The 21,201-nt window shown below is 36.4% G+C and overlaps 1 protein-coding gene across 1 annotated transcript; it reads right to left on the bottom strand.

Annotated features, from left to right (window-relative positions):
• Nucleotides 1-1,303: 1,303 nt before the first annotated feature.
• LOC137183633 (troponin I, fast skeletal muscle-like) lies at nucleotides 1,304-10,164 on the bottom strand. The gene is made up of 7 exons (XM_067590824.1): nucleotides 10,082-10,164; nucleotides 8,374-8,406; nucleotides 6,205-6,244; nucleotides 3,621-3,749; nucleotides 2,562-2,651; nucleotides 1,571-1,744; nucleotides 1,304-1,481 (listed from the first exon to the last, which is right to left on the bottom strand). Exons 2-7 carry the CDS (start codon nucleotides 8,379-8,381, stop codon nucleotides 1,404-1,406), a joined length of 519 nt encoding a protein of 172 aa, XP_067446925.1. The 5' UTR covers nucleotides 8,382-8,406; nucleotides 10,082-10,164; the 3' UTR covers nucleotides 1,304-1,403.
• Between the last annotated feature and the right edge of the window lie 11,037 nt (nucleotides 10,165-21,201).

Below are 21,201 nucleotides of genomic sequence, written 5' to 3'. Positions count from 1 at the left end.
TTCTAAAGTCAAGGTTGACTTTCTATCTGTTCCGGAGCTTTTGACTGTATCCCACAGCCTTCTTCACTGAATGATAACAGGTGATTATTCTGTACATACAGAGGGCTGAAGAAGACTGTGCCACACAAAAGCGAGGGAACTTTGAATTTAGACCATTTTATCAGAGATATAATGATTTTTTTTCCTGAAATGTCATCATTTGAACTAGAGCTGCGACGATTAGTCGGTTAATCAATTAGTTGCCAACTATTTTGATAATCAATCAGTCATTTTGAGTCTTTTTTTTTTTTTTTGAAAGTCAAAATGTTCTGATTCCAGCTTCTTAAATGTGAGTATTTTCTGGTTTCTTTGGTTCTCTATGACAGTAAACTGAATATCTTTGGGTTGTGGACAAAACAAGACATTTTGTGGACGTCATCTTGGGCTTTTGGAAAATAGTGATCAACATTTTTCACCATTCACAAACAACCAATTGATTAATCGAGAAAATAATTGCCAGATTAATATAAGAGGAAAATACTCATAAACTGCATCCTTACTTTGAATTTAGCAGTATTTTAGTATTTTCCTGAATCTGTCAAGACAAGAATTAAACAAGGACACTTTTCACAGCTCCCTGAACACATGAATCTGGATGGAAACATGGATATTGTGTCTCGTCTCTCACTGACATCCACAACACAACAAAGTGTAACAACACAACCTCATTAAAGCTAGAACTCACTTCCAAACAGGACTCATGCTATTATAACGTTCAGGAACGATTAATTAACATAAATCTGTCAAATACAGAACAACAATCATCTAAACTTTGATCTACAACAACATGATGATTTTGGTTTCTTAACTGTTTAATTAGAAGATGTTTCAACTTCAGTGTAGAAGTTGTGAACATTAACTTTCAATTCAATGTCTTTAAGGTCACTGAAGTCATTTTGAATATCAAAAAAACAAGCATGAGTTCTGTTTTGAGGCGAGCGTTGCTTTAACGTTTGACAAAAAACAAACACAGAAGAACAAGATTAAATGTTAAAAAGTGAACTTAAATTTGATCACAGTGTGCCATTCACTTTGTCTGCAGTGTTGCGTGCGTCACTGAGTCAAAGACAGAATATCTCATGACAGCAGATGTAGGAAACAAAAACACATTTATTACAAAAACACTAAGAGCAGGAAGTTGTCAAAAGTGAAACAGGAAGTCACACGACAGAATAAAGGTCTGAATGAAACGCTTCTGCTGAGGTTCGAAAAACTACATCTAAACCACTTCTTAGCTATGCAGACGTAAAATAACAGACCAAGCTGAAACTTACAGATTTAATGAAACAAAATTTCAATTCAATGAAAATTTCCATAAAAAGTGCAAACAGCCCAAAGCAACTACAGGAGCAGAGTTTAATTCTTTAGGAAGTCTCAAACATCTTCTTCCTGTCGGCCTTCTCCTCAATGTTCTTACGCCAGTCGCCGACCGCCTCTGCAGGCTGCAGGACACAAACACACAGTCAACAGTTTTACTCTCTGATTCGACTCTGTCTTTACTCTGTCTGACCTTCCCGCTGCGGCGACTCACCTCCTCCTTTGCCTCCTTCTTCACCTGCTTCAGGTTGGACCTCAGGTCCATGTTGACTGTATGTTTGGAGCCCAGCAGAGCTTTCAGCATGGCGTCGGCGGTCATGCGTACCTTCTTCAGAGCGGGTTTCTTCACTCCAGCCAAGTCGACCACTTTGATCTTCAGCTCTTCAATCTAAGAGCGACCAAGCAGTTTAAAGCTATAATATGTAATTATTCCACATTAAAATGTCTAAAAACAACTAGACCTATGTTATATATTTTGTTGAGTTGTGTACTTAGATTATCCCAAATGTTTCCAACAATGTTCAAACCCAGAGAAATCTGTAATTTAATCAAAGTAACGGACTGTTTCATACCTCCTCTACCAAAGAGTAAACACGCACCAGATGCATACGGCGGCGCTGTGTTTGTCCGCTACAATGACGTCTACCAAAGAGTAACTTACAGACATACAAGATAATACATCGGCGTTGTGGTTGTTCCACAGAATCTGTTATAAATTGACTTTTATTCAGTTTTAAGCCAGTTTTAGGTGGTTTTTAACTATATCTTTTAGCTGGAAGAAGGATTTTAGTCATTGGGCGTCTGGATCTTACGTTATCAGAGAAATAAACTGGGCAAACGTTAGCAGCAGCTCGGCTAACAGCCTCTCCAGGAGGTCCGGTGCTCACCCAACATCGTCGGAGAAACACTGATTTTTTAGGTGAAACAGCTTTAATTAGTATTTTTAATGATTTTAATCTGCGTGTACGTTTGTTCTGGAGATGATATTTTAAATTTGAGAGAGAAATTAGAGGAAAATCATAGAAAGAACTGGAGATTATTGAGTCTGAGCTAAAGTCTGTCAGTTGGTCTGTTGGCTTTTGTGTACAAATAAAAAAAGGAGGATTTTTTTCTCAACATTCAGTTTGAATCATTTTTAGCAGTCGACAGTAACAGCTGTCTTTGTTTACCATAATGACACACACACAGAGCAGGAGGACATGTACCTCTTTCTTAGCTTTGCCCACTTTAACCTCCATGTCGTACCTCTCTTCATCCACTTTGTCGATTTTGGCGCCGAGCTTTCTGCAGACATCCTGAAGGAAATAGACAGATGTGATGTTTGTTTACTGATCAAAACTCACTGTTGCTCTTATATGTTCTGGTTTGGTTTTATTCTATTCATAAATATAACCTACACATAACACATTTTGCACACATATTCACCAGGAAAACTAACAAACAGGTTAAAATAATGCAGATAAAATACAAAAACCACAAAACAAAGAAACTTTAAACAGCATAAAGTTAAATAAAGGCCCTATTTTAACTGTGCAAACGCAACAACGAGCGCAAGGCGGCGGGTCTTCATGCACACCTGTTGTTTTGGTTCATTTATGTGCTGCAGCGCAACGTGCAAAAGGGCTGAGTGAAGGTGAATATAGATCAGCAGGTGTGGTGATTAATAAATACTCTCTCAGCCAATCACATCACTGCTCTCATAGCTCTAGCTCTGAAACAGTTGAGCCAATTGCATGGTTGACAGGAAGACAACAGGAGGGTTAAGATGTCCCTGTTTGCCTTTTATTAAATCAAATACACCACTATTTATTCATATCTTCACTGTACTGTAGCTGCACTTTTGGTCTCCTGTTTAATCGGCTTTATTCTATTTTACTGTGTCTTTTTTGTCTTTTTATATTGCATCATGTTCCTTCGCTTAATGCTTTTTATGTTATATGTAAAGCACTTTGAATTGTCTTGTTGAAACTGTACAAATAAACTTGCCTTGCCTAATAATAATGACAACAGTCAGTAGTCAAATAAAAAGAAACATCATCTGCATAAAAAAACATTAAAATGAAGTTAAGTAGGACGACTGAACGATTCCTGTACCTCAGCTATGTTGGCTCAGGTTTTTGGGCTTAAGTTTAGGTTAAATGATAATTCTGTTGTGTAAAATAAGACCACAATGCACAGATGCATCAGCTAAAGAGAATCTGATAGAGAGAAAGTGATAAATCTCCAGCATATGACTCTAAATTTGAAGTTGTAGCGTCTCTCACAACGAGGGCGTCGTGGTCTCCAGTCGTGGTGGGTTTGGGACAGTTCTCATCCATGTAGGCCTTCTTGGCAGCTACGAGGTCTTTTTCCTCCTGTGCGATCCAGCCCGCCGCGATCTGCAGCATCACACTCTGCAGGAAACAGGGAGAGTCAACAGAGAGTCAGTGAAACAAACAAACAAACAAACAAACAAACAACAAAAAAACCTGCCTGCAATAATGTTTTCATTCATGTCATTCACTAGTTTTTATTTTGGATTTGAAGATTTGTTGTGATTTTTATTTTAATTTCACTTAAGTCCACTCACAAAGAGATGATTTAAAGATGTTTTTCATGCAAAATTTGGCATCACATGTACAAAATTCAGTGTGTCAAACTCCAAAAAATGTGGTTTGAATTTCAAACATGTAGACTTCACATGTTTGAAATTCTATAAAGATTTGTAAATGTTAACAAATAACACTAAAATGTTACTATTTTCTATCATATCCTCAGCAGAGTCACTGTTTTACCTCTTAAGTTATTTTTTTAAAAAACATCCTTCATCTTGTTTTGGCCATATTAATATATCTCGGTCTATATATCGTCAGGTCAGAATGACCCTTCACCTCCTCACTACTAACTGCTTAAATGTTTGTAAAACAGGAATCAAAGATAATTCAACTTAATTTAATTCCTGTCAACTTTTAACTGAACATCATAAGGGACACTAATATGATCTTGGGTCAGTAGAGTGTAAAACAAAAGCAAAGCGAATAAAATACGATGATGGAGAGTAATTAAATTATCAGCAACATATAATCTGGTACAGTTAAAGCTTCCAGTTTGTGGTTGAAAGACAGACAGCAGCGACCACATCAATATGTAAACAATTTCAAAATATCTGGTATTTATTTAAACATTTTCTGTAACTGGAAGAGTGAGAAATACGTTTCCTGTTTGCTGCATGATGAAGCAAAAAGCAGAAATGATTTTTAAAAAAGCCCAAATTTGTTCTTTTATGTTCCTTGTCATGTAATTTTTGTTGTAAAGCACTTTCTGCTGCATTTCTTGTATGAAAGGTGCTATACAAATAAAGTTATTATTATTATTATTATTATTATTAAATGTTCATATTTTCTGGTTTTTAGTCCTTTGTGACAGTAACTGAATATCTTGTGGAGAAGAAGACATTTGAGGACGTCACTCTGGGCTTTGGGAAACAGTGACCGACATTGATTTGAATTTTTTGACATTTTAAGGACCAAACTAATCAATTAATTGAGAAAATAATCGACAGATATATCGTTGGTTGCAGGCCTGGACATCTGTGTTCATAAGAAAGAAACTTGTTTCCAGGAAAAATAAGTTTGGAAACGTATTCAATCCAAGTTTTCCAGCATCAGCAGCTTCCTGTTTGCTTTGAAAATTATTTTTTTTAAAAAAACCCATCATGAAACACCTTCTGTGTGTTTGACAGTTTCCACCAGCAGGTGGCGCCTCGGGGCTTTAAACTGTCTCAGCTCTGACAGCTGTGATGAAGACCAACAGAGACTTTATTTAGATTTACCAGGAAAATAAGATGTCTGCTCCATTTTTTAGTATTCATCACATAACCACAACATTTATAGTGCTGATGACAGTCCTACAAATTATTATTTTCATTATGATTATCGATTATTTTCAATAAATTAGTTGTTTGGTCCAGAAAATGGTGAAATATGTGGATCAATGTTTCCCAAAGATCAAGATGACGTCAAGATGATCCAAAAATATTCAGTTTACTGTCATAGAGACTAAAGAAACCAGAAAATATTCACATTTAACAAGCTGGAACCAGAGAATTTGGACATTTTTTACTTAAAAAAATGACTCAAAATGATTAATCAATTATTAAAATAGTTGGCATTTAATTTTATAGTCGGCAACTAACCGATTAATCAATTAATCATTGCAGCTCTAAAAATTATTTCACCCATAATGCAAACATGACACAAACATGACACACACAAATCTAAACACATACACACACCCTTCTTAAGACGACACACACTAATTAAGCTGCTGGTTTTCTGCATTATTTATAGGAAACCATACTGGTACGACACATGATTGATTACTGATCAAACTTTCCTTTTATGAAGGATCAGATATTGGGTAGTTGAGAATTCTTATATTTCATTAAATCAAATTACAAAAGATGACAGATTGTCTTATTTTGATGCAGAAACTGACAAAATTTAACTGATTCCAGCTTCATAAATGTGAATATTCGATGCTTTTGTTTGTCATTTATGATAATAAACAGAATATTTTGGAGATATTTGGTGGAATAAAACAACACATTTAAATATACTAGCTTAGGTTTCAGGATATTAAAGTGGGAATTTTACATTTTTTCAGACATTTCATAGACAAAATGATGACTCAATTAACTGTTGTTTAGTTTTCTACGTGGTAAAGCAGGTAATCAAACTTTTCCACAGCAGCTGTTATAAATCAGCAGCTGCTTCATTTCTGAAATATTGAAATCTGTATCAGCAGCCGCAAACCTGCCGATCAATCAAACTCAGACAGACGGCAGACGATCGACAGACGCTGTCGTACCTTTAGGTGATGCTTGCGGCTGGAAGTCATCTTTTTATGTCTGGAAAGAGCAGAAACATTGTTAGAGTCAATTCAACACTGCTAAAACCAGCGTCAACCAAATTATAAAAACTAAAAATCCAAAGTAGATTAGAATGTTATCAGACCCCTAAAAAGAGATTGTGACTTGGCAGAATATCTCTCTACTGTTAGAAATAGAAAGCAGAGACTGATCATAACCGAGTAGAGGCTCAGCGACCACAAATCGAAAGAGGACGACACAAAAAAATCACGGCAACCAAAAGAAAACAGAGTACGTGGTCACTGTTGGACAGGTGAGGCTCTGCCTGATGAAATAAGGAACATTTACTTTAACGAGTTCAACTCTAAAAGCTTAATGAGCTCTCAACATTAAAAATACTCCTCGGAGAAGGAGAACAGAACAAATCCTGCTTCCCGTTATGTATCAACATCATAATAAACATCATAATAAACATAATAATAAACATCATAATAAACATCATAATAAACATCATAATAAACATCATAATAAACATGCCACAGCCTGAGACACACACACATAAAATACATGCATAAGATCTACTACAGGGCTGAACAATTTTCAAATTGCAATGTCAAAATACCATTTTAAATGAAATATCATCGTACTGCAGAGATAAACTGGCCAAAAATCACATCATAATCATTTTAATGTGTTTTTCAATGAAAATGAGAATAATGATGTAAATATGATATATCGCAAATGACATCACAATCGCAATATCAGTCAAAATAATTGCAATTAGATATTATTTCAAAATCGTTCAGCCCTCATATACTGTATATATATATATATATATATATATATATATATATATATATATATATATATATTACTATATATCAATCTTAATGTTGTGTTAATGTTCATATTATTTTGTACTGTACAAATATTTGGAGTCAACATTGTTCTCATAACTTTCATGCCAATAAAGTCTTTTTATTCCTCTTCATTAATCTGTCATTTATCTAAACGTCAACATCCTGCTGCGTGATGATGATGAAACATCAGCTGAACTCGTTTCATTAATGAAGGTTAATGATTTTTGTTTAAAAGTGTCATTTTTCATGGTGTTAATGGTCTTTGGTCACTTTCTTTATTCATTCCTTTCTTATTTCCTTCTTTTACTTTCTTTTTTCTTCCTTCTTTCCCCTTTATTTCTTTCCTCTCTTCCTTCCTTCCTTCTGTACTTATTTCCTAATTGCCCTCCTTTTTTCTTCCTTTCCATCCTTTTGTCTTTCTTTCTTCTTTCTCCATTCCTCCCTTCTTCCTTTTCATCTTTGTCTTGACTTTCTTCTTCTCTGTCTCTCTTCATTCCTCCTTTATTTTTTCTTTCCTTTCCTTTTTTCTTTCTTTTCATTCTTCCTTCTTTCTCTTTTCAGTCTCTCTTTCTTCTTTTCTCCATTCCTCCTTTCCTTCTGCACTTATTTCCTCATTTCCTTTCCTTTTTTCTTCCTTTCTTTCCATCTTTCCATCTTTCCCCCTGCTTTTTCTTTCTTTATCTCCATCTCTTCCTTCTGTGCTTATTTCTTCATTCATCCCTTCTTTTTTTCCTGCCTTTCTAACTTCTTTCCTGTGATTCTTTCCTTCTTTCTTTACTCCTGCCTTCATCTTCTCTTCCATTCTCTCCTCCTCTTCATTTCTTTCTCTCTCTCTTCATTCCTCCCATCTTTTCCTTTCCTTTGTTTCTTGTTTCATTTTTATTTATTTATTCATTTATATTCCCCTTCTTTCCTCCTTTCTCTCTTTACATTTATTTATTCCTCCATTATTGCTTCTTTTCTTCCTTGTTTCCTCACTTCTTTCCTTTCAATTGTTCTTCCTTTCCACCCTCTTTCTTCTCTTTCTTTACCTCCTTTTCTTCTCAAACCGGGAAACCTGAAAATCTCAAAACCTGCAGATTCGTTTGCACTCAAAACGAATCTCTGTTCTTCACAATAAGTACTTTTATTTTGGCTACTTGAGTATATTTTACTGCTAATACTCGTTAACTTAAATATAACTTTGATTTTCACATTTTAACACTTTGGCACTGGTTTGTTTTCTATGATGTTTCAGTTTTAACATGTAAAACACAGTGAAACATATTTTTACACTCAGAAAATCAATAATCAAGAAGCAACACTTACTCAGACATGTTGGCGGTTTTTTTTCTTCACGACCTGTTTGAAGAAAAAAAAAAAAACACAGAACAGAAGAAAAACTCATTGAGACAAAGTACGTAATAAACAATGTAATCATCTGCTTGCTGCTTAAATATCAGAGCAATTCAGACCCTCCTCTGCATGAAATGTGATCTGTTATAACAGTTGATGAGCGGCTGAGTGGTGACAGAGCTAAGTTTGGAGTTTAGAGTCGCCGGGGGTCAAATGTCGACACTGACGCCCACGATAAGCTCCTTTACAGGTGTTCAAAACCAAATATCCTCTGGGAGTTAACACTTCAATTCCTTTCATGGATGAGAATCCGTCCAGCAGAAATGTGCAGTGGTAGCACGTTAGCCGCCAAACACCCGGCTGTCAATAATACACACACACACCCTCACACACACCCCACAAAAACAAATCCGTCTCAACTAGTCACTCAGTCCAAGGATCAGATTTCACAAGTTATTTTTCCTAAAAATAATTTAAGGTTTTAGTTTTCCATCTTATTAAGCCAGAATCTTGAGACATGACAGAAGCAGACTGGAAATATCTCAACACAGAGACAGAGACTCAATAAAAGAATCAGATTAACTGGATTCAATTCTTTGCTTGTTATTTTTTTTCTCAGCACAAAATAAACAAAAAAAATATCTCTCAATTTTCCAGACCAAAGTTCCAGAGACATCCAGAAAAAAAAGTATAGAGATCAAATTTCTACACTCGCCAAGTTAGACTTAAAAAATGAGAATACACTGTAAAAACTGTAAAAAACTTTGTCATTTTATCGTCTAATTTTAATTTTTTTTTGCAGATCAAAGCTCTAGAAATGTCAGAGTGTAGAGATCAAGTTTCTAAATGCTTTAGAAAAGAATGCACTGTAAAACATCCCAGTGCAAAGATCACATTTCTAAACTTTCCAAACCAGCCAACAGCTGTAAAAAATAATTCTAAAAAATCCATGCAAAATTTGAGTTTCCACAACAAAGCCAACTTGTTTCAGCGTTATTTTCACGATGCTATTTAAACAACCAGCTGTCCTTTCTCTTGTTTTGACTCAAATTTCTAGAAAATTCCTGAATCTAAAGGAGAAACTGAACTCGGAACAAGTGGAAATACCTCAAAATTTTGTTGTGATTGCTTAAATATGACATTAAAATGTTTAGATGGATAAGATTAATATTTTTTACAGTGTACTCTCTGAAACCTGAAATCTGATCATCCTCTCTCAAAGCCAAAAGATCTCAAGCAAAGACCAGAGCTAAAATAAGCTAAGCAGAGGAATACAATTTCTAAACTTAACAAATTATTCAAATAATAATCCGTCTTGACTTACTAAACCAGCCAAATGCTTCAGAACTGAGGCTCAGTGATTATAATTGTACAAATATAAATCCTTAAGCAGACAAAACAGCATCCACAGCCTCATGCTCATTAAATACAATGTTCAAACTCGCAATCTTCAGTAATTAGCCCTCTCCTTCACCCTGGATCACATTTCCCTCCTCTTATTAACAAACCCCAGAGGTCAGGACTTTCATCACCTTAACACTTCACCAACAAGTCTCCCCAAAACGACTCTAAGTGTCTCTATGAAGCAGCAGCTTCATATCAATTTACCAGCTTCCACTCAGGCATGTACAGAGAGGAGGAGGAGGAGGAGGAGGAAGAAAGAGAAGGAAAGCGGTCTCACCTACGACGAGAGGGAAAGACGAGGAGGAGAGCAGCAGTAGCCACTGGCACTGGGAGGAAATCACACTGGGGTGTATATATATGAGGGTTCAGATATGGATATGGAGCTCCTGTTTATGGAAATGCTGGATCCTCAGACCAATCGGCCAACAAGCTCCTGAAATATCATGATGTCCTGCCAGCTTCATCCTGTAAATCAGACGTCGATGAGGAGGAGCCTGATTTCACTTTAGGACTCGGTGCCACCAAGACACTATAAAAGGGAGGAAAAGGATGATGGTGATTGATATTCAGTATAGAACCACTGATGAGTTGAAATGCTCAACCAGAAGAAAACAGAACTGATCAAGTAATTGGACAAAATGGTCATTTCTGTGTTTTGGGGTTATTTTTTGGTTTATTAACATCTGTGAGAAATACCTTCAAGACGCCAGAGTTTAAAGGATTTAACTGGTGATTTTCTATATTTTTCTTATTGTCACCAAATCTCATGTTTGGAGCCAAACCAACAATGAACTCATCCTACTAACAAGTATTGTGTGTGTATCCAAAAGCCTGATATATCTTATTCCTCTGTGCTGTAGACCTCCACTGTTGTCCAGAAACTATTAAAAACATGTCGTCCATGAAGAGAGCAGTTACCATACAACAGAGATCTAGTGATGATTTGCACCGGATACACGAACTGCAAATTAAGAGTTGTTGTTCTCATAGTGGAGTCCACACATAATTTAAAGAAAATTAGCTGATTTTGTGTTGTTACACTCCTCATTTAGACCCTAATAACTCTTTAAACCAGGTTCCAGATTTGTGAAGACAGAAAAGAATGATGATTTGACTGATTATCCAGGTCTGGCTCAAAACCTGATTTGCCAAACTTGGAACCAGATTTACCCCAAAAAACATTTTTGAAAAGGTCTAATCAAAAGCCACCAATCTGACCCCAACACCAGCTATACATCATTCTTGCCAGTAATTTGCATCACACTTCATAACTTTTATTCAAAAGTCTGTTCAAGAAATGTGTCGCGTTAACAAAAATAAATCCTATTAACTGAGATGTCCATGTGTCTTCAGGACTTATAATGTGTCAAACACTAACGTGCCATCGCCAATTAGACACAAATTTCTCACAAATGACACGTCCTTTAAAATTGGAAAGCAAATCATCAAATAAAATCCTAGCGTCTCCCTGCCGCCGCCTTCACTTACAGATCTTATCTGTGGAGATTCGTCTCGGCAAAGTAAATAACCAGCAGAGCCTCCTCCACAGCTGCCCGACACCTCCGAACACAGGACCAAGCTGAAGGTTGTCAAGCTAACGGAGAACGAAGTTGCTGAGCTGAAACCCAAAACAGACTTCAAATTAGGGACACAGTCTTGGAGAACACCCCCTTAAAACCCCCTTAAATCCTTTCCTGTCAAGTTTTAATGTGCATTGAATGAGTCGTTCTTTTAAAACAGCACAATTTGATACTCATAGACTAAAACCTCTGCTGTAACCACTTACTTTTGGGTATATTTAGGCAGCTTGTCTCCTCTAATGTCCCCTTGATTTTATGTTCACCTGTGGATAGATGAAGAAGATGATGTTTTTCAAGGGTTTTTAAGGTATGTTTGGCTCCTAGAGAAAAGCAGAATCCAACAGCCATCTTTAAATATTGACGTTTCTGAGGTTTTCTCAATAACAAGAAATAAAGTAATCATCTTGAGATGCCCATGAGTGCCAAATTTCAGGTATAAAATACACAAGTTTAATTTTGGCAGGAACTCCTGTTTACCTGAATTTGTAAGATGGACCAAAGTTTTCGATCATCCAACCTTGAAAGCAAACTTCCTCAACATTTTCTAGTTTGCATTGAAAGTTTCTCACTTATAACTTCACAGAACATAAAAAGACATTTAACACAGCCATGCAGTGGAAAAACAGCCCAGCCTGGCTTTTCACAAAATTACAAAATCAAAGGTACGATGAACTTGCAGCATCCAGACTCTTAGGGGTTCAGAAACAGGCTAAAAAGATAGAAACCACCAGTGAAACTATGATATAACTTTTAACTATTGCTCTAAATAAAGTGCTTAACAAGCTCACATTTCTGCCGTCTATAAATATCACCTAATCACCGGCTGGCCTGGTTAGCGTTTCATCTTGGACTGCTGTTTCGAGAACTTAAAAAGGCTTCCAGACTTTTCTCTGGCCACAGAAGGCCCTCTCATATTAACACTTGATGCTATAAAAATGTTTGGGCATGATTTCAGGTAGGCAGGAATTTGGCTGAGTTTCTATGTGGATGACATTACCTTGTGACTCGCTCAAAAGCATTCTTCATTTATTCCTCTTAAGGGGGAATTTACCTGAGCAAAAATGCCACCTGTAATGTTGTAATGTTTTTGTATTTATACTGGAAACTGCAGGTGGTTCAACTAAATCCCATTTTAAGATTCAGTCAGTTAAAAGATCTATCTTTTTGTTGTTAAAAGATAAGGCTGGTGATTTTCTGTTTTTCTTATTGACAACAAATCTCATGTGCACAGCAAAGACAACAATGAACTCATGCTACTAACAAGTATTGTGTATGTATCCAAAGCCTGATATATCTTGTTCCGTACACCTCCATTGTTGTCCAAAAACTATTTAAAGGACAAGAATGAGTCACACCGCTGCACTGGGTGACATGGTCCTTCATTATGAGGAGTTTGGTCACGTTAGTTTGTTTAGAAACGGCTCTAAAGACTAATAACAGCGATAATGTTTTCAGTCTCCAGAGAGTAGTTCTGTGTAAAGTAGTGCGGTAACATGATTCTGTTTACAGAGCTTTATTAGCTTGTTCTACATATCACAACCTCTTGTACTTCATTACAAAGTGGTTGTGATATGTAGCACAATAAGCTAGCTGCTCTACAGAGACTGAAACAGTGACATATTAACTTCATCACAAAGAGTTTGGGCAAGTTAGTTTGTTTAGAAACGGCTCCAAAGACTAATAACAGCGATCATGGTCTCTGCGTCCGGAAAGTAGCTAGTTTGTTGTGCTATCACAGCCTCTTGACTTTGTAATGAAGTACAATGTAGTACAAAGTCAAGAGGTTGTGATATTTAGCACAACAAGCTAATGAAGCACTGTAATTGGAACCGCGTTCTTGCACATGCCTCACATGGAGCTACTGTCCAGAGACTGAAAACTTGATCTTTGGAACCGTTTCTAATCAAAGTAACGCGACCAAACACTTCATAATGAGGGAACATGTCACCCACTAATTGACATGTTTTTAATAGTCGACCAACAACGGAGGTCTATGGCACAGAGGAATAAGATATATCAGACTTTGGTTTCTAGGTAGCCTGTAAGTTCAATAATTAATCATCAATGCTTTAATTAAATGAGTTTCGTGTCGTTAACAATAGAGAAAAAGCAGTCTGCAGTTTAACAGTTAATCTCGAATGAATCTTGTTTGTTTCTACAGACACTGAGATTCTGGGAATACAGCAGATATTTGACTGACACTTTGATGAAAATCTACTTGACTTTTAAGCGATCAGGCAGACAAGTATTATCATTGATTGATCCCTGATTGGATTCGATTTTAAAAGGTTACGAACCAAAATTGTTCAAAACTGAACAATCCGGTATTGGATCACAAGCTTTAATAATAAAGACTTAATTGTTTTAAGTCAAAGGCATCTGATTTTGTTTTTGTTTTAAAGATATGTTACTCATCCAAGCTTCACCTATTCTACATTACTAACAGAATTAAATAAAAAGGTACCAGTACTGTAAACCAGCAGCTGCCATAACATGCAATTGAACATATTTGGAAACTAAGACTTCCAATAACAAATGATTAATGAATGAACATTTACCTTAAAACTTTTCTTCAAGGAAATTGTTATTTTTTCTATAATTAGTACCAAAGTTTAGGAAACTATTAGGAAATTGCTGACTTGTAAAAAAAAACAAAAAAAAAAGCTAATCATTCAATAAAGTACCAGGGCAGGTATAAAAAGGTTTTTCATGGAAGTCAAAGTTTTAATCTTTTAATGCACAAGTCTATAGAAACAGATATAGAAACAGAGATCCATGTGGAAAACAAATCAGAAGCTAAAACCTGAAGACTAAATATATCCAAGTGAATAATATTACATCAATCATTACATTCACAAAAGCACTGGAGTTACTGATCTCCTAGTTAACTCTTAAGCAGTGATAACCATCAGACCAACTGACTGTAAAGGTGTCAACGGAGCCGTAAGCATGTAGCTGGTCAGACTATAGGACTGAAGGCCAGGGGGAATGGTGGTGATAGGTTTGCGTGAGGTGCAGACAGCGGAGATGATGGCATTTAAGTCATGTTAGGAATGTAGCAGCGGAGTGTGATGTTGGGGGTCAAGCTCATAGTTCTGTCAGAGTTGGGCGGGTGTTATACTGCGGAGACGCTTGACACACAACTTGAGCCTCGGGAATGTTCGAGCAGGTCCGAGTTTGGAAATGTGACTGAAGCGTGTGCCCTTTCCTCACTATGTGAAAGCATTTATAACTATATGTGTATGTTTACATGGAGTTTGATTCATACTCCGGACATAAATAGCAGTTTGTTTAGATCTGTTCACCATCTGGTTGTGTTTGGAATATGGAGTAAATGTCTGTAGTGTCACCCATGGGGATGGTTTAAGGTCGGATTTACTGCTTGTCACTGAGGTTATTGCAATAAACTGCATATTTCAATATAGCAAATGAGTGAAAATGTGCTCCACTGTTACATAATACATTAGACAAAAGTCTTCCTCAGTGTCAAAATTTAATTAATTCATTTTGTGACTTTTTAATTTTGAATTTATTTGTTTCTATCTAAATTTTGCAAGTTGATGCTGAGTCACCAGTTCAGGCTGATGCTTTGAATATCCAAGGCGAGGTCAGTCAATATGAACCAGCTTGTTTTTAAAGATACTAAACATTATTACTGATGTTTTTTCATCACTGCATCTTGTCTAGAATTATGAGAAATACTGTATTATACATTCACCTGCAGAGCAGCCAGAGAAACTTGTCCAGTTTCAAGTTTTAATGGTGGTATTGAGTGTTGTAGTGTAGTGGCCCTTAATGGTCAGGCACCATCATATCTTAAAGAGCTCATAGTAGTGTATTATCCCACCAGAACACTGCGCTCCCAGAATGGAGGCTTACTGGTGGTTCCTACAGTCTTTAAAAATAGAATGGGAGGCAGAGCTCCCAGCTATCAGGCTCCTCTCTGGTGGAACCATCTTCCAGATTCGGTCTGGGGTGCAGACACCCTCTCTATGTTTAAGAGTAGGCTTAAAACTTTCCTTTTTGATAAAGCTTATAGTTAGGGCCGACCAGGCTCACCTTGGATCAGCCCTTAGTTATGCTGCTATAGGCTTAGATTGCTGGGGGACTTCTGGGTCTCTGTAAATTAAAGAGTACGGTCTTGACCTGCTCTATGTGGAAAGTGCCCTGAGATGACTTTTGTTGTGATTTGGCACTCTGTAAATAAAAATTGATTGATTGATTGATTGATTGATTATTGGTGGTGGTGTACTGGAGTGCAGGCATGTTACTGGGGTGGACACTGAAACTCAGGAATTTCCTGGATAAAGAAATGATCCTATAGGCTTATATTATGACCACCAGTTTTAAATATTTCAATTTTGTTTTTGACAAATAAAGTTTTGTCCGTGATTTTGGGGGACAGCTAAGAATACTACAATACCAATGCATCTTGGCTGCCATTGCTATGGAGACGAAACCATGGGTGCAAATCAGAGCGTAATGAACTCAAAACACTTCATCGCTGAAGTTGTTAACAAAACATGTCACCATATTTGCTGAATTCACTCAAAAGTGACCCAGAAATTAAAAGTAAACTGATTCACTCTGTAGATTCTAAAATCAGTTTTCTCAACATCGTAACTTTTAGCTTCTACACGCTGTAAGCTGCACACATGATCAAATTTTAAGCTCAGCGATTGGCTGTTTCTCACTGATATGCACACTGGGAGCCATAGTTAACATCTGCCCCAAAATTTTTATGTACACAGTCTTTGATTTTTTTCCTAAAGAACCAGATATTCTCCAACACAGTTGTTCATCTTTTGTTCTGACATGAAACTCTCTCAGTGCTCAAACTGTGTTCAGACTGTGAGTCACTAACATTGTCTATGGGAATAATGAATGGAATTTTTACTTTTACACCCAAAATAGCTCCTCCTACTTCAGACTACAAACCGTAGTGTAACTTTTATACACTTTTTACAGTTGTGATCAATCGACTATGATCAATATTTATTCATTCCCCACATCAGAAACAAGACGTCACATCCTTTTTGGAGCTGAACAGAAACATTGTGTGACCGCACCTTTATAATGTGTGAACTGAAGTGGGACACAAGTAGAAACCACCACACCTAAGTACCAAACACACCTCTGTTCAACCATCAATATATTCTAAACATCATAATAATTTAAGAATAATTTAATAATATAAGAATATCCACTAAGACACATTAGAAAAGTTTCAATTATCCATGACAGACAAATGTGTTGTGTAAAAGATGTACTGACCGTTCTGACACATCCATCATTGGTTTAATGGTTTTGTTATATTGCACTAATTTAAAATATAAAGATAGAGCACAAAACTTCCAAAAAGACCAACATAAAAGTCATATGACTCAAAAAAAAAGTTCTGACTTTCTATTTCTAAAGGAGAAGCTGTTTTCCATTCACTCTAAACTGTCATATTTTTAGAAGCTTGGAGCAGAATCTAGTGGACATTTGAGGAACTGCAGCTTAAGACTTCAAATTTCGGTCTGATTTAGCCACTATGGCTGCATGTTTTTATACTTATACCTATATATTTGTTATAGTGGTATAACTACTATTCTGGTTGTTCTTTTGGTTTACTGGTTTACTGGTTGATCCCCAAATCCAACCATGTAAAGCAAGATGGTAGAAAACATAATGTAAACAATGTAAACAAAGCTGTAACATTTAAGGACACCTGTGCCCTCTATTGGCATCTAGACTGGATTGAAACTTCACTCAGCAGGTGCTCTTAAAGTCTCACAGCATGTCTTTGGTGTCAGTTTCCACCTTCGATAGAAGAGACTTACCTCCTTTTTAATCTCCTTCTTCTCTCACTTGAAGTTGGCCTTCGTCAGGTCAGAACGGCCCAATCAGCGAGCTACAACAGGACTGGAAGGGGAGGATTGGAAGGGCAGTTTATTCCCAAGCTTAAATGTTATTGCATGCATCTGCAACTCAAATTCAGAGATAAAATATTGTATTTCAAACTGAAAAGAATCTAAGAGATCTTTGGTTGCAGAAAATGAAATGCACTGCAGTTAAACAGTGTCCAAAATGTCTTGGTGCCATTAGCTCTGTTAAAGAGATCTTTGCGTGACACAAAACACATCAACAGGTATTTCTCATATTCAGCTGTCACCCAATAACTCTGATGTAACACTTTAACGCAGACGCCTGTTGCAATGTCTTGTTTAATTTAGAAGCGCTAAAAGACATGACATTGAGAGCAGCTGATTTCACTGATTAACAACTTTCATTCAGAGAGGAAGAACTAATCAGTGAAATCAGCTGCTGCAGTGTTTGACTGGAACAGAAACCTGTCGACAAATATGTGCTGTAACTTTGTCTACTCCTGAAAAGACTTATTAACTTATTCATTTGTGAGTTTTAGAGGTGTTGGTAGATGTATTTTTTAAATTTGGACAGAATCAGGAAAGTTTCCCTCCTATTTCCATTGTTTATGCAAAGCTAACTGTTTCCTAGCTCTAGCTACATAGTTACTGGGCATGTATAAGTATAAAAGTGGTATCAAGAAAGAGAATAAGCAAATTTCCCAAAATGTCAAACTACTCCATCAACTGTTGTAGCTCTCTTCTCTTCAGATTGCCCTTCTGCTCAGTTCTCTCATTTCTAATTCTGGCTGGTGTGAGTTTAAGTGAAGAGGCAGCTGTTATCTGAGGATATGATACAGCCGTCAGCAGAGGTCAAATATAACCTGCAGTAACCCCAAGGAATTAGATGCCAAATATTCAAGATATTGTTGAGCCGGCCAAGTGATAACTGTTAGTCAGACTTGGTACAGAATGAGGCCAATAAACAAACATACAGACGTCCCATCAACAATATTCAACCACCAAGTGTAAATGAAACCCTCTTTTTGACACTAAAACTATGTCATATTTTACTGTCAGTACAGATTAGAGTCTGACGTGATCAGGATTAACGTTGCACTTAAGTTCTGTAACATTGTACGGTTGAGATCAGGAAACACAAGCCTCTGGACTGAATGTCTGACAATCCAACAGTTGTTTCATATGAGTCAGCTATCATTGGCCATAATGTATGACTGTTTGCTCAGCAAATATACAGCAAATCACTTATTATATAACAACCCAACCAAGGCAGATGAACGCCCACCTAGAGTCAGATTCTGCTCGAGGTTTCTTCCCATTAAAGTGGAGTTTTTCCTTGCTGCTGTCGCCAAGTGCTGCTCATGGGGGGAATGTTGAGTCTCTGTAAAATAAAGAGTACAATCTAGAAAGCTTTATGGGAAAAGTGCCCTGAGATAACTTCTGTTGTGATTTGGCACTATATAATTAAAATTGGCTTAACTTGACTCTACTTTTATTAGGAACACCTGTGGAATCAAAAGTGTTCCTAATATTTTGTCCATACATGAGAGGGGTAAAATATTAGAAACATTTTTCAATATAATCCACTCCGATACACCATGACCGACCACTACGACCTCAATAATAAACATAAAGTAGAATCATCACCTTTCTGACAAGGTCAACAAAAACTGAAAATGTATAAGCTTCATAAAAGTAGAATTTATGGCAGAGCTGTTGTATCAGATTCTATTAGATTGCACAGGTGTTCCTAATAAAGTGCTCGGTGGGTGTATATCACAAGCTGGAACCTGGAGCCAGATATATAAAAGATGGTTACAAATCAATAATTTGATGAACAAGTTATTTATGACTTTAAAAGTAATCTTTCAATTTCTGATTTAAGGCATCAAAAATGGGCATAATATTATAGTAACAAGACCTTAAACGTCACTTGTGCGTAAAAACTTACCTATATGTGCATTAATACCCTGAATATTAATCTTTGCTGGACCTGAGTCACAGTTTTTACTCCGGTGATGTCAAAGGTTGGTTTTTATCTGTATTTAGTATTTGATTTATATTGTGCTGTGTGGCTTCAGCTGACATGAACAGGAAGTTTTATATCCTGCTGCCACATATCACTGACACGTAATCAGGGTTTTTAATGTATTCTGTGACAGTTCAACCAAACACAACATCTCTCTTTATGGAACTGGAAACTGCAGCTCCCAGACTAAAGGAGCTGCATAACCTTTCAACATTGGTATTCTTATTTTATTGCTCTTTTCTTTTACTACCTGCCAAATCACAAAAATGCTTTCAGATTAATGGTCCAGAGGAGGACACAGCAACAGAAAAAGTGAACGGACCTACCTCTGCAGCAAACCACACCAAGCCGTGTTTAAGTAAATCTGCAAGAAGAACAAAGAAAATCCAGTGATTATTGTGAATAACATGATTTTTAATGTCTGCAAATAATGAAACTTGACTTTATAACTTACCTCATCTTGGTCCTACTGGAAAAAAAAGGCTGAGGTTGAGATACAGTTAGTGTTTAGCTGTAGAAGTCAACTGACTAAATATTTGTATCAATTTCTACAAAATCAATATCACTGCTATTTCTGAGTCTGTTCTCCAAACCAGCAACATACAATTCTTTTTTAAAGACTTAAAATTTAAAATTTGTATGTGAAGGTTGAAGAAAGTCTTTTTTTTTTTTTTTACATTAGTAAAGCCTGTATAAGGACTGGCACCAAGATAATTTCTGTGATTTAGCTCAGTCTGTTGTTCATGCTAACAGCGGCAGATAACGTTAGCTAACAGTTACAGTTAAACTAACCAGTGAGGGCTCTCTAAAGTATGTAAACCTTTAAAACAAATCCAAATCCAAAATCAAAATCAAATTTCTTGTATCAATATTCTATGACCTGAGGATTCCTACATTTGGGAAACATCATCATAAAATGCCTGATTAGTATAAAAACTGTTAGCATAAAGACTGTTAGAGAGCATCAACTCCAAAGCAATTATCATTTTAATAACAATATTTTTCTTTACAAATCATCTTAAATAAGTCTGGTGGGATTTAGATGTCTTTAAAGCTAATACAAATTCACATTTTGTCACTTTTAGCATAATGCTAATGTCAGCTAATCTCTCTGCTTCTGCAATATGCATCCCGATTTATTGCCAACAATCCGATATATTAAAGATATATATGAAGCAACTACCAATGTGATATGATACGATTCAACCGTTTTCACGCAGCGCGATTCGACACAATTTAATTCAACACGATGCGAATCAACGTGATACGATGCAATTAGACGCAATGCAGAGGAACAATGCTATGCAATTCAATATGGTACAGAGAGTTTGATTTTATTTCTGAAACACACAGCAAGTCATAAATTGACGAAAAGTGTAATTTTTACTTTACATATTTGCTTCTCTAGTACTGCAACTCAGTAAATATGTCATTTATTTCTTTTTGACCTCGAAAAAAATCACGCGGACCTTTCACAAACAGGTCTTTTCACAAGTCTTTTGTAGGGTAGTGTTCTCTGTCTCCAGTTTACATGCATGTGCTCCGTAACCCAAACAATTACTATCAAAATAGTTTAATAATCCACTTACTGCGACGTGTGGAACAATAACTCTCGGACGCAAGTTCCACCCAGAATGTTTTGGTAGCGCACTCGGCTGTAGCATGTTAGCACACAAAAGAAACAGTTTAGAGAGGAAGAATCAATCTAAATATCAAATAATTTGTCACAAATTATTGGTCACATTTCTAAATAATAAAGGCATAGTGCATCTACTAATAATAATACCGATGCAAAGATGTTTCAAATAATGTATCGCAAGTTCATCCCAAATTGCATCAGGTGCAAACTTTTTTAATCGAGGCAATTGCACCGTGAGCGCTTATGCTGGTCGGTGCAACCGTCCCTAGCATATACTGG

Source organism: Thunnus thynnus, chromosome 5 (assembly GCF_963924715.1).
Source record: "Thunnus thynnus chromosome 5, fThuThy2.1, whole genome shotgun sequence".
NCBI lineage: Eukaryota > Metazoa > Chordata > Actinopteri > Scombriformes > Scombridae > Thunnus > Thunnus thynnus.
Note: the sequence above shows the minus strand (reverse complement) of the source record. Positions and strands in the feature narration are given on the sequence as shown.

Coding starts and splice junctions, on each gene's coding strand:
- LOC137183633 (XM_067590824.1), bottom strand. Junction 3,750..6,204: donor GCCGCAAGCATCACCTAAAG/GTACGACAGCGT, acceptor TGTTTCCTGCAG/AGTGTGATGCTGCAGATCGC. Junction 2,652..3,620: donor GAGACCACGACGCCCTCGTT/GTGAGAGACGCT, acceptor TATTTCCTTCAG/GATGTCTGCAGAAAGCTCGG.